General features: G+C 42.0%; 1 protein-coding gene across 1 annotated transcript; it reads left to right on the top strand.

The window, feature by feature from the left end:
• The first annotated feature begins 27 nt into the window (after nucleotides 1-27).
• On the top strand, nucleotides 28-10891 carry LOC311040907 (succinate dehydrogenase [ubiquinone] flavoprotein subunit, mitochondrial). Its single transcript, XM_084051319.1, has 15 exons — nucleotides 28-127; nucleotides 918-998; nucleotides 2212-2373; nucleotides 3268-3411; nucleotides 3629-3793; nucleotides 4271-4419; nucleotides 4676-4800; nucleotides 5830-5998; nucleotides 6443-6638; nucleotides 7056-7227; nucleotides 7698-7816; nucleotides 7938-8049; nucleotides 8240-8370; nucleotides 9035-9148; nucleotides 10089-10891. Exons 1-15 carry the CDS (start codon nucleotides 62-64, stop codon nucleotides 10173-10175), a joined length of 1992 nt encoding a protein of 663 aa, XP_083907445.1. The 5' UTR covers nucleotides 28-61; the 3' UTR covers nucleotides 10176-10891.
• The last annotated feature ends 3712 nt before the right edge of the window (nucleotides 10892-14603 follow it).

The raw sequence follows: 14603 nt of genomic DNA, 5'->3' as shown, positions 1-14603 counted from the left end.
CGTTCCCCTTGTTCCCTCAGTTCAGGGTCAGACCCGACAGAACGCCTCTCGTATCGACGCCATGGCTAGTGTTCGCGTAGCATCCCGGATCCTCTCCAAAAGGATACTATACTCCAAATCGCAATCTGTGAGTTTCAATTACATTGTTTATACATTATCTATATGTATGTTTGTCCTCACGACTACTTGTCTTTGTTGAAAAGGGTGAATTGTGCTGTCTGTTCAGGTTTCGTAACTAAGCCCCTGACATTAACACTTTGACTGCCAACGCCACATACTGTACTAGGTTTGAATGTGGCTGCTGTGACATAATGGAAACGTGACTTAAAGACAAAGAGTCTTTCTAGTTATTGCTGTGACATTATATGTATGCATAGACTAAACCATCACATTAAGTTAGTAATAAAGTATCGGTAATTGGTAATAAAGTAGTCGTGATCATGTCGTGAACAATGTGTACAATGTGTACACAACAACGGGGGAAGAACTGCAACCACTGCTTAATTGCCCCGTGCTAGTTAATTAATAACATAGCCCTATGGTCTGGCTTTATGTCTCAATCAATGGTCCCAATCCCTAATACTCAGTTATGAATTACATAAAGAAAGAATCCCCCCCCCCCCCCCCCCCCCGAACGTTTTACTGTACATATTGTCTTCGATGAATTGAATACACTGGACCCCAATGGAAACAAACAAGCCATAGTGCTTTCTTGGGTTTAATCCTTTTAGCATCCTTTTGTATTGAACTGTACTTTTATTATTGAGTGAAGGAGCTATAGGTGCTGCCAGGATGAGCCATGCACAGCAAAGCCTTATTGCGATATTAACCGTTTTAAATACATTTATGTTAAACTACCTGATGTCTGTCACTAATTGCAGTGTACAATGAAGTGAGTAATGTCTCCTTTCTCACAGGTCCCTGTTGCTGCTGCTCAGGGTTCCAAGAACTTCCATTTCTCCATCTATGGCAAGAAGGATGCCAAAGTCTCAGATGAGGTGAGATACAACAATAGCTTTCAGTTAAACACTTGTGTGAATATATATATACATGATAAATGGTGCATTTATATAGCGCCTTTATCCAAGGCGCTTTACAATGTGCATTACATTCCACACATTCACACACACACACACACACACACACACACACACACACACACACACACACACACACACACACACACACACACACACACACACACACACACACACACACACACACACACCGATGGCGGAGGAAACCAGGCACTAACCTGCTCATCAGGCGCAATTAGGGCTTCAGTGTCTTTCTCAAGGACACTTGGACACTAAGAGCAGGTACACACTGTAGGACTTTTAAAGAGGTCGGGGAGTCATCTGATCGTTAAGCATTTCACACTACACAAGGGATCACACACTGCAAGAGTTAACTAGGAGGATGCGATCCAGACCCGATACATACATTTGTTTTTTAATTTTAAATAATTATCTTTTTTCTCTCTCTCTCTCTCTCTCTCTCTCTCTCTCTCTCTCTCTCTCTCTCTCTCTCTCTCTCTCTATCCTTTTTAGCATTCTTTTGTATAAATTTGCCACCGTGCCTTTTCCCCCCGCAAACTATCCATCTATCTGTCTGTTAAAACACACACACACACACACACACACACACACACACACAGCTCTCTCTCTCTCTCTGCACGCAGCGACCCTCCCGGTACTGTGCTCTCATTGGCTGTAGCACGGATCTCCTCGCAGACTGTATGATGTCCAGTCGGCGACAGAGCCAAATATCAAACCTGCTAGATATCTAGATATCTCTCTTAAATTAAGCTATCTACTTAAGATCGGTTCACTGTACAAAGAGTCTTATGGTCTTGTCGCCTATCCTTGTGTTTTTAGACCATACACAGTTAATCATGATGAATCTGTTTAGCTGCATGGATCTCTATAGTAATAGCTACAATGATAACTTAATTGACTTTAAGACTTCGTTGTGTATGACTGTCATTACCTTCTGCCTAATGTGGTGTCAAACACAATCTCAGCCATACCCAGTAGTGGACTTGAACTGGAACCACCAATTTCTAGCCTTGTAATTCATAATTATTTTTTTCTTTTTTCTTGTCTTTCTCTTTTGGATTTTTATTCCTTCTGATCAATTTCTCTTGAACTTCTCTCACTCGCTCTCCCTCCCTCTTTCTCTCTCTCTCTCTCTTGCTTTTTACATATTTAGATATCTACCCAGTACCCAGTCGTGGACCATGAATTTGATGCCGTTGTGGTGGGGGCTGGAGGTGCAGGACTTAGGGCTGCTTTTGGCTTATCAGAGGCCGGATTCAACACAGCCTGTATCACCAAGCTGTTCCCCACCAGATCTCATACGGTTGCTGCACAGGTACAGTTACAATATAGACTCTGTGACTTTCTAAAAGCCTAATTAATGCCCTGTAGTACGATGCAAGACATTGTTAGCTTGATGATCTGCAAGACATTGTTAGCTTGATGATCTGCTCTTGTCTGCAAGTGACACCATAGTGCAGAGTTAGATTAGGCTTTAATCCCATAAGATTATTTTGTCAATTGGATTAAAGTGTGAGAACAGATGACGATATGCTAGGACAATAAATTCCAGTTGCCACCATTCCTAGCATTTAAACAGGAAAGCAAGTACAGGTGTGCAGAAAGTGTGTGCCAGACAGGATACGATGGAGATAGATTGAAGTGAACTCTGGCTAGGGTTTTGGCAGGGGGTAAGAAAGCAGTTGGTACAATGTCCTGGTCAATATTATTATTTCAATATTTATAATAAGGAATTGTAAAATTATGTATGAATGAGGTTCATATTAATTAATGATTTGCCCAGCCAGAAGAAGCTATTCAATGCTTTAAATCTTTTTATTCAATTCTTCAAATGTCAATAATGTCATTGATGGGGATTCCAAGCTATTGGAATCTACAGCCGATCTCTTCCTGGAAAGTTGGCACACTGAAAAAAGAAGCATAATATATAATTTTTTAAGTGTGAAATCTTGTTTGAAATGACCACCGATGATCATTGGAAGAAACCAATAATGTCATTAGAGTAAGGTTTATGAACTGTCCATAGCCCACCTCTGAGAGCAAGTTGACAGAAATAGTACCATAGTACCAGCATTAATAAAAGCGAGTCTGGGGTGCTTGCAGCAAAACATGCATGATATTAAGATTCATCCCAAGTATACACGATGAGTTGTGCAATTTCTCTCGTCAATACCTTTTATGAAGGGCTTAATGTTTGCTGGGTGTCTAGGGTGGGATCAATGCAGCTCTGGGGAACATGGAGGGAGATGACTGGAGGTGGCACTTCTATGACACAGTGAAGGGATCTGATTGGTTGGGAGATCAGGATGCTATCCACTACATGACTGAGCAGGCCCCAGCAGCAGTGGTGGAGGTAAACACACACACACACACACACACACACACACACACACACACACACACACACACACACACACACACACACACACACACACACACACACACACACACACACACACACACACACACACACACACACACTCTAACATTTTAATCTTCTCTTTTCCTACTCTCTTCTTATTTCTGAACATGTTGAATTATTGAATATCTGAATTCCTCTTCATTCCCAGCTCGAGAACTTTGGAATGCCGTTCAGCCGTACAGAAGATGGGAAGATCTACCAGAGGGCATTTGGCGGTCAGAGTTTGAAGTTTGGAAAGGGAGGCCAGGCACATCGCTGCTGCTGTGTGGCAGACAGGACAGGACACTCCCTGCTGCACACACTGTATGGACGGGTAGGGAAAGACGCACAGGCACACAGACACAGACGCACATTTTGAGGGAAAGACAGTCAAATGTAGTAACGTTAATAGTGGGTGTGTCTTTTTTGTTGTTGTTATGTGCCAGCATGGATCCAGTGCACACAGTTAGTGTTATTACCAGCTGTGTTCTCCCATTAGAATGTCTACTGTGAAAGAGAGTGGTAGTGTGTGTGCAGAACTGCAGATGTAAAGCCAGAGAGGGAACATATCCTGGTTCTAGCATAAGCAACTCCTGCTGGTTGGTCAGGGCACCTGTTCAGTAGGGAGGGGAACTGGGGGAGAAAGCCTGAACTGCTCCGGCAGGTGATTCCTTATGTATTGGAGCAGACGAATGGTAGTCTAGAGTTGGCAGTGACAAAATAGGGAGGAACATGCACAAACTAAAATCAAACATTTATCATACATATATCACACATTTATCATATATGTCTCTCCATGTCTCCTATCCAGTCACTTCGTTATGACACCAGCTACTTTGTGGAGTATTTTGCTCTTGATCTGCTGATGGAAGATGGGGAGTGTAAAGGAGTGATTGCTCTCTGCATGGAGGACGGTTCTATCCACCGCTTCAGATCCAAGAACACGGTTATTGCTACTGGGTAGGACACACACACACACACACACACACACACACACACACACACACACACACACACACACACACACACACACACACACACACACACACACACACACACACACACACACACACACACACACACACACACACACATACACACACACACACACCCCGTTTGAATAAACAGGAGTTGGTCTTACTTGAATTCTCAATTACATTACCTTATATAGTGTACAATAAAAGTTAATTCACTTTGTATTTCACTTTGCCTCCAGGGGTTATGGGCGCGCCTTCTTCAGCTGTACATCTGCCCATACCAGTACAGGAGATGGTAATGCCATGGTGACAAGAGCTGGTCTGCCCTGCCAGGATCTTGAGTTTGTACAGTTTCACCCTACTGGTGAGAAAAAAGTATTGCTTTAAAATGTATATGCTAGAGCCTCTCAGCCACCCAATGAATTGGCATTGATATTGCTTGCAGTCAATAGCTCACAGCTCAAGAAGCTGACGCAGATAACTCCCTCACACTGATGAAAATCTATGCCTAAAAGAATCATCAGGGAAAGTCGAAGGGTTTTGCTGCAAATTATCCACGCCCTGAATTTAACATGGAGGCGTGTGCTTGCGCATTTGCGTTCCCAATCAGGAATGTGCCTTATTTACAAATATTTGTTTATAGTGGGGTTTACCCTTACTTTTTAACATTGCACATAATCCTGGATTTTCAATATAAGGCAAATCTTTGACTCTAGTCATAGGTTGTGGTGGGTTATTAGTACTGATCTTTGCCGCTGTTTGACATCTGACACCGTAACTCCTTAGTTATGTATGGACTGCTCCTGATGTAATTCTGGCCGAGAGGCCAAAGGAGGTCTAACACAGTTCAATGTAAGGCTAAAACACAGAGCACTTTATTAGTCTCATCTTGTTGTGTCGTCTTGTGTCTGCCTTTGATGCTTTAACCTGTCTGTACAGTATATTCCTGAGTGTTGATTTAACACTGACAGTGTGACAAGTCTGGCATTGTAAATATGAACCTGTAAAGGTCACTCTCAGGCCTCTATTTTGAAGGTGATAACGTTTAAAAATAAAATGTGCCTCGTCTCAATAGTGCTGGTGCACTATTGTGGCAAGGGATTTTTTTTTCTTTTATTAAATTCTTGATTCTGAGAGACTAGCTAACAGCTACTGTAGGGCTAGGGATGAGCTATATGATATTTATATAAATGTGCCTTGCAATCAAGTATGACTATGCATCAGTCTGTCAGGCCAGATATTACAATTAGTCCCTCAGATAGAGCCTCCTTATTATTGCCTGCAAAAAGAGTTGTGGTGTTCACAAATGCCAATTGTGCCTTTACACTTTTAGCAATGACATGCAACTGTGATAATCATTTGTATTGTCCCTTTAACATGTCAATTCGTGTAGGTATCTACGGTGCTGGATGCCTGATTACAGAGGGGTGCCGTGGTGAGGGTGGGATCCTGATCAACAGTGAGGGAGAGCGCTTCATGGAGCGCTATGCCCCCAACGCTAAAGACCTGGCCTCCAGGGATGTTGTGTCCCGCTCCATGACCATCGAGATTAGAGAGGGAAGGTAGGGTGTGTGCATATTTGCATGCATGTCTGTCTGTGGATATACTTGCATGAATAATGCAATAATAATTCATAATTGTCTAAGTTAGGATTTGTCTTTTAAAACATTGATCATCATGATTGTTGAGATAAAGATTGAGTACTTTGATTCCATTAGTACATTACATTACCATGACGGGGGTGTGATTTCCCACCCCTTGCTTATCATTAAAAAGTAAATATGATAAATTACTCGGGTTCAAAAGAAACTGAGAAAAGTCTCAAAATGTTCAGAAATGTATAATAATACATTTAAATATACAAATATTAAAATGTAATGTGCTGGTCCAAAGAAGGTATCTTGGGTATTGCCCAACGACACTTCCTGTCTATCCAGCAAGCTAGAGTCAAACAATTGAACTGAAGTATTTTTCTTGTTCTCTCTCTCTACGTTTTTGTCTCTCAGGGGTGTTGGTCCAGAAAAGGACCATGTGTACCTCCAGCTGCACCACCTGCCTCCTCAGCAGTTGGCCACCAGACTGCCTGGCATCTCAGAGACTGCCATGATCTTTGCTGGGGTGGATGTTACAAAGGAGCCCATCCCTGTTCTGCCTACTGTCCATTATAACATGGGAGGAATACCTACCAACTATAAGGGACAGGTGTGTACAATACATAACAAAATACACACAAACCCAAACAGTTTGTAAAAATGAAAAAGGGTACATTTTTACACAGAGTTAAATCAATCCTCCAGGTTTTACTGTGTATATGCATTTGCACCCTCTACCAATGTATCACTACACTGTAAACTCCAGTAATCAATCAACCAGTAATCATCTGCCCAAGTGCCCATACACTCAGTGTGATGTAGGCTAGTTGGTAGTGAAAGTATACAATAAGGCCACATATAACCACTTAAGCCTTATATACGTCATACAGCAAACAGCAAAAATAGCCGATCTACAAGCATCCGACACCTGAGCTTGTAGATCTGCTATTTGCTATTTTATCTATCTGCTATTTTTGAAATTTTGAATTTCTTTTGAAATATTTTGCCTATAATGTCACGTGCTCAGGTGATCACCCATGGCGACGGAGAAGACAAGTTGGTGCCAGGCCTGTATGCCTGTGGAGAGGCGGCATCTGCCAGTGTCCACGGGGCCAACCGGTTGGGTGCCAACTCCCTGCTGGACCTGGTGGTGTTCGGCAGAGCCTGCGCCCTCACCATCGCCGAGGAGAACAAACCAGGTGAGAAACTATAGTAATTCATCGGTCAGCATGATTATCAGCAGCATGGATATTAGAGTTCTCAACGGGAGTGAAAAGTCAGGTCTGGCCCGAACTGGGACTGAACCGGACCCGACCAATTACCAGAATTTTAGGCCAGAGACCGGCCCGAGCCTGAAAAAACGACGGGATATGAGAGAGAGAGAGATAATATTTATGGAGGCATATTTAAGAGAATGACATTTATGGTGATATTTATGGAGGCAGATTTATCTGGCAAATTAGGCCTACATATCATGTAGGCCTATTTTTTTGCATTGCAACTATAACATATTAAGAAAATAGTGATTAAAAGTGTGTTACCGTTATCAGTCAACATCATAGCATACCGTTTTCTTGTATCTCTGTATTTATTTATCAAAACCGACAATAAAGCATGTATACAAGCGATATCACTGCTGACTATATCACTGTCCCATTATTTCTTTCAGGAGAGGCGCTGTCCCCTCTGAAGGCCAGTGCAGGAGAGGAGTCTGTGGCCAACTTGGATAAGCTGAGGTTCGCCAACGGAAGCCTTAGAACCTCGGAGATTAGACTCAACATGCAGAAGGTATTACACATCAACATGCACAGGAACACACTCATTATCTCCAGCATAGTCTGTCCACAAAATGTACAGTACTGTGTAGGCTGTGTAGGCTAACCCAAGTCATATCTGTCCCTCTGCGCAGACCATGCAAAACCATGCTGCTGTGTTCCGTACTGGCGACGTTCTGAAGGAGGGATGTGAAAAGATGGACGCTATCTACCAGACCTTGGACGACATCAAGACCTTTGACAGAGGTATGGTACAGTTCCACATTCTGCCTCGTCCCAACGATTGTCCCATGTAGACTCGCATTCATTTCAGTCTCTGTTGTTCACACTTTGCTCTCTTATGCAGTCACTCGCAGAGATACGACATTATTCCCCAGTAGGCAGTAACATTGTTGTTGCTGTGTCACAAAATATTGAAAGCTCCTCTCCTCTCCAGGCATTGTGTGGAACACAGATCTGGCGGAAACATTGGAACTGCAGAACTTGATGTTGAATGCCGTTCAGACTATCCACGGAGCAGAGCAGCGAAAGGAGAGTAGAGGAGCCCATGCCAGAGAGGACTTTAAGGTCTGGTTTACTGTACTATTCTCTCTGTTTGACAGAGTGTCCCCCACTCCCTCTGTGTCAAGGTGTACTGTATGTGTCTATGTCTCTGTTTTTAGATCCCTCTTTTTCACTTCTTTAAGTGCGTCTCTGTTTCTCTCCGTTTGTCTCCCTTTTCCTGTGACTTTTCCCCCTCATCTATAGATGACCGTATCAATGATTATGGCTACTGTGTGAACCAATTTTGTCCATCATTACATATTATTCATTATTTTATCCATTACCATGTACTTGTTACTCAGCATAGACATGGAGTACTAGCCTGGGACCAGACGAATCTGCCAGTGCAACAAAAAAATTGGGTCTGGCACCGCTCCATTGTGAATCCATTTCCTGCTCCCGAAGTTTGGGGTGACCAATCAGGGCCCAGTGTTCAAATATGGGAGACTGTAATTGGTAGTTGGTTATAGGTCTAACCAATTGCGTCCATAGCCATTTGTTTTGATCCCGCCCCTTGGGAAAAAAACGTCCTCATAGAAGCACCAGACTCATATCCATGCAGTGATAGTCTGGCTACGTGAGGCTAATACAGTACCACATGTTATTGATTTTAGGCATTTCACCAGCATGCTACCTACCTTATCTGTCACTCACTCCCAACTGTATTTTTCAACACGCTGTCTCTCAGGACCGCATTGATGAGTATGATTACGCTAGACCTCTGGCAGGCCAGGAGAAGGTGCCCTATGAGCAGCACTGGAGGAAGCACACATTGTCCTTTGTTGACCCCAAAACTGGCAAGGTATGCTATAGCTGTGTGTTTGTTCAAGATATGGTGTGAGAGTATATGAAAGTGTATGTAAGAACATGTCTTGATAAAAAAAACTCATTCACACTACAAATAGTCAAGCCGTACACAATAGATAATCTTAAATCTGGTCAATTTCTTAAAGGGTTCTTAATATTACTTAAGCATATTCCTACTTCTTACTTTTTACTCTCTCTGTGCAGTTTGAAGGTATGTTGAACAGAGTGAACTTAATCTAGTTTATCTCAATTCCTTTATGTCTGTGGGATCAAGTAGCAGGTCCTTTCGAAATTAGGGAAACACACCTTTATTACTGGTCAAACAAAACTACTGTATGTAAATGTATTTATAAAGTCATTTATTTCCCTATTGGCAAAGCAATTTATAGTTCCAAACTACATAGTAATTGTTAGGATTTTGTATGGACTTTGTATGTTAGAAAATTGTTGACTCTAGGCTAACAAGTATAAAGTATTAAATCCTCCGAAGATCCATTTGCCGAATTTTGAGCGGAGCTGCTACTTGAGCCCCCATAGATATCAGGAACTGAAATAAGCTAGTTAAGCAGACTCTTAGACATACAGTACCGTCAAACTGCATGCAGAGACATAATAAAAGCACCCATGAGTTTGTCTATGGGTAAGGATGAAAATCAAAACCACACCATTCCTTTAAATACTGTAAATTCCCCTCCCCATGTTGTTAACATTGTGTTCTATAGTTAAGAATGCTGATTATTACACCTGATTTATACTTAATTGCGTACCGATGTCTCTCACCAAAAATGTTCGCAAGCTCGCAACCTGTAATGCTGCGACATATTGTGAGCTTGTAGATCGCCTATTTACGGTGCGAGACACAATGCGTAATCAAGTATAACTCGGGAGTTAAGGCTCAGCAGTGCTCTGATGTCTCTGCTCTTGGCCAATTACAGGTGACCTTGGAGTACCGCCCAGTGATTGACGGCACTCTTGACGAACAGGATTGTGCCCAGATCCCTCCTGCCATCCGCTCTTACTAAGAAGACCACCTCTCATCTCCTCCCCTCACATCGACCATGCCCAGCTAATGAACCCCATTTTATTCGCAGATAGGTCTGTGTTTTTCTTCCAAGACAAACACAACATGATCTCTGAATACTGCTTTATATTTGTTTGGACTTACTGTACTCTTTCTGCTCCTCTCCTTCATATATTTATTGGCTTGATTATCATTGGCTAAAATGCCAGCACAACTGATGTAACCTCTCACTCTATGAGTTCATTATGTACATACTGTAGTGCAGTGGTTCTCAAAGTGAGGTCCAGGGACCCTCTGGGTTCTCCAAAAGGACCCTTACAGGTCTGTAACTGGAATGGAACCATTTAGAACCGTAAGAGTCATGGGAGTTATAGGGGTCCTTGAAATAAAAACGTAGGAGAACCACTTCAGAAAAACATTTCAGAAAAGGGACTTTATTCCTACTTACTAGCCGAAAATAAAGATGGCATGTTGTCACTTAAGCTTCACTCCATGGTGTTAAACTTGATAACCAATTATCTGTGATAACACTGACATCTTCAACACAATGATTGCCACCTACCTTTGGATGTGTAAAAATGCAATGGGTGATAGGAACAGGAATATGTGTGCTCTTTAATTATACCCACAACTGTCAAGCTTTGCCTTAGGGGGAGGAATTATTTAATAAGTCTGTAAATATTGGATTAATGTACAATAAACATGTCTAATTGTCAATGTATGAGGCTCAATCATTTCACCATGGCCTTCATTCTATTGTTAGATACTGCCGTGATTCATCAATAGAATAAGAATAGCTATTGTTTATGCCATAAAGCACTCTATAGTATATCATACAGCTTGTGTTCAATAGATATCCTGACACAATAGATGTATTGGTGTGCTTGTTAATGGAGTAATGTTAATGACACCCTAAGTTCCAATCAGACGGGGACCGGTTCAGTGTCTAATGTATTCACTTGTAAAATGATTTTGCACAATGTAACACGTTTCTTTGTATTTTGTCAGTTGAAAGTATATTAGAGTGTTGAATAAAGTATAAACTCTACATTGAAACCAAGGCTCATCTTGCTTGAACTGATTGTCATCTCACTGTAAAACACCAGCCTGTATAACAATCGGCTGTACGGAGCGAATCAGTCTGGATTTCTGGCTAGTAAAACAATGCTAACTTGAGAGCAGGGGATACATGTAAATCAGAACAAACAGGTGGATGTTGGGGTCCAAAATTAATCCGCAGTAGTAAACGGAGTCGCAGGTGAGCAGCAGCAGCCAGATCTGCCTGCTTGCTCATAGGTGTGTGTTATGCAGAGTCTTTTGTTTTGTCCCCTGATTAGTTGTTCTCTACCTTAATAATTTTTAGGCACACAATGAGAGCAGAATACTTTTTGTCATTGGTCACTGAATCATGACAAAAATAAGTCCTTAATGGTAGCCTATAAGGAAAACTATGTGTATAATAAAGTTATCCAATATTTGTATGTACAGTTCAATATTTAATATTTTTATCTTTATTAATATTTGTATTATTTAAACATCGGCTCATTATCCCGTACTACAGCCAATAATTAAACGATTGTCATGAAGTGTGGGTCATGATCGAAAGAATAAGATTGCGGATACGATCGTCCAAAATTTGTTTTCTCAGACAGGTGGTCGGCCTCTCCCATAGAGATAGGATGAGAAGTTCAGTCATCCGTGAGAGACTTGGAGTAGAACCGCTGCTCCTTGACTTGGAAAGGAGCCAGCTTAGGTGGTTCGGGCATCTAGTACGGATGCCGCCCGAGCGTCTCGCTAGCGAGGTCCTAGCTGCACGTCCCACTGGGAGGAGACCCCATGGCAGACCAAGGACCAGATAATAATAATTTTAGTTTAGTTTATTATAGTTTATTTGTATAGCGCCTTTCATGACATGAAATGCAGCTCAAAGTGCTTTACAGAGCAAGAATACAATTACAGAAAAAGTACAAATAGTGAATCAGGCAAAACAGTGAGGACATGAATAACAACACAGAGATTTAAAAATCAACGAAAAGCAAGAGTGCAGAAATAGGTATTGAGCTGTGCTATAAAGCTATCCACAGAGGCTGCCTGTCTTAGGTGTAATGGGAGTTTATTCCACGCCGTCGGCCTGTAGAAGCAGAATGCTGCTTCACCATGTTTTTTATGTTATTGTATAATATAGGCACTTCGAGCAGGTCAGCACTAGAAGACCTGAGGGGGCGGTTTGGAACATACCTATAGGCAGGGCAGGCAGTCATAGAGGTAGGAAGGAAGGTGCCAGACCGCTGAGAGCTTTATAAACAAGTAAAAGAAGCCAACTGGGAGCCAATGTAGTGAAGCTAAAACTGGAGTTGGGGGGGATTATATTTCCACATTGCCTTGGAACGCCTCGGGATCCTCCAGGAGCTCTGGAGGTAAGTCTGGAAAGCGGAAATCTCTGTTGGAACTGTTACCCCGTGACCGGTTGAAGATGGATGGATGGATGGATGGATAGTAGGCTATATGTTACGATTATTCTCCACCAGACGGTGCTGCAAACGATTCTTTGTTGACAAATATGTTGAAAACTAATCACACACGCTTTGCTGTACAGAGAATTATTTTATTATAGTAACTACACTCTAATATACATGTGAATTCATCCCTTCTCATTTTGTAATAGTAGAAAATAAATACAACTTTATGCCATTCCTTTAAACAGCATTTTGATCGTCCCTGATCTACTAGAATTGTTATTGGTTCATGGTGAACCATGTGACAGACCAGGAAGCGCCGAGTAAAGGCAAATTTGTGCTCCGTGCCGAAAATGGCAGACCTACAAGCCCACAACACGTCGCGGAAGTCACGCGTTGTGGGCTTGTAGGTCTGCTATTTTGACGCGTGACACCGTCGTGTGACGAAGTATGAATCGGACTACAGTTTGAACTCGTTTTTATTTTCTTTCATTAAATAGGATATTCGACTCCACGACGTCATTATACCTCCTTATTGAAGTGCGTTGCTCACATTTGAGTATGTGACGTGACGCATAAAATATACATAAAACCTCCACAGTAGAAGTTATTGCTGGGAATCACTAACCTAGTCCAAACCCAATGTGGGTATCGCTTCTCGGCCTTTTGGCTAAGATCAAGTGTAGTATCTGTTCTTATCAGTTTAATATCTGATACGTCCCCTACCCGGGGACCATATATTAAATTGATTTTTGGAACTGGGAGATGGAATAGGGGCTTGCTCCGTCCACTCCACGCATCGACCTGGTATTGCAGTACCTCCAGGAACGGTGCACCCCCCTCTACTTGTCAAAAGAAAATGATTATTCTAGCCATGGTTCACATGACGCTTCACACGCCAGTTCCCCCTGGGTTTTCGCGGTTTTCTATTTGTTGACATTGCCAACTCTCACATGTACATAAACGTTCAGATTTCAAACATAAAGTGCTTACCACCGAGCCACGGATGTTACCTCGCGATGCGGACCACATTAAGTACCCGCATCTCCCGTATTGTTCAATAAAAAGCATTTTAATCCGATCGCCGGCCATTTTCTCCAAATTTTCTCCGATACTTTCAACTATGCGACACCTAATGGTTGGGAGGTGTATTGCACTCTGATACATTACAAAAAAAATAAAAATAAAATAGAAAATGGCCGGCGATGGGCTTAAAATGCTTTTTATTGAACAATACGGGAGATACGGGTACTTAATGTGGTCCGCATCGCAAGGTAACATCCGTGGCTCTGTGGTAAGCACTTTATATTTGAAATCTGAACGTTTATGTACATGTGAGAGTTGGCAATGTCAACAAATAGAAAACCGCGAAAACCCAGGGGGAACTGGCACCATGACTGTCATGGAATGACAGTCATGTTTACTGTCATGGAATGACAATCATGTTTCAGGGCTATGATTATTCAACAACACGTCCTGTTTACGTTGGGTATAAGTCAGTAGTTTTCATCCTTTTACACATTCAGGTCTATTATTCTTTATTCGGCATTTGAGCCAGACCACCATGAAGAGAATTAGCCTCCCAGACCCAAGACTTAGAATATGATGTTGTCGTTGGATAAGATTTTAAGAGGCCCATATGACAGTGTAAAGTGACAATTTAAGGGCTTTTAAGACCCCTTTAACCCCTCAAACAAATAACAGCTTCAAAAGTAATCAACAAACTATAGCTGCTCTCTCTGCAGTCAATGAGTGGAGTTTTTCTGGGCATCCCTTATTTTTCTTAGAGATATAAGGATATAAGAATGTCTGTAAAGCACTTTATATTTAACTTAAACCCTAAAAAAGAAGAAAAAAGAAACACACAATAATGGCCAGCAGGGGGTAGCAAAGGCTAACTACCGTCAGCAGCACACAGTAATAAAACCATTCCACCAACGAAAGTTGGCCTAATGCAGGGGTCTTCAAGGTTT

The sequence above is a fragment of the Gymnoscopelus microlampas genome, assembly GCF_963454915.1.
Source record: "Gymnoscopelus microlampas genome assembly, chromosome: 3".
Classification (NCBI taxonomy): domain Eukaryota; kingdom Metazoa; phylum Chordata; class Actinopteri; order Myctophiformes; family Myctophidae; genus Gymnoscopelus; species Gymnoscopelus microlampas.
The sequence above is the reverse complement of the archived record's forward strand: the minus strand, read 5'-3'. Positions and strand labels throughout refer to the sequence as shown.

What these genes read in the sequence shown, in the direction of transcription:
- LOC311040907 (XM_084051319.1), top strand. Translation starts at nt 62, where the DNA reads ATGGCTAGTGTTCGCGTAGCATCCCGGATCCTCTCCAAAAGGATACTA. An exon ending in AACACGGTTATTGCTACTGG is followed by an intron (nt 4,420 to 4,675) that starts GTAGGACACACA and finishes CTTTGCCTCCAG; the next exon opens with GGGTTATGGGCGCGCCTTCT. An exon ending in TTAGACTCAACATGCAGAAG is followed by an intron (nt 7,817 to 7,937) that starts GTATTACACATC and finishes CCCTCTGCGCAG; the next exon opens with ACCATGCAAAACCATGCTGC.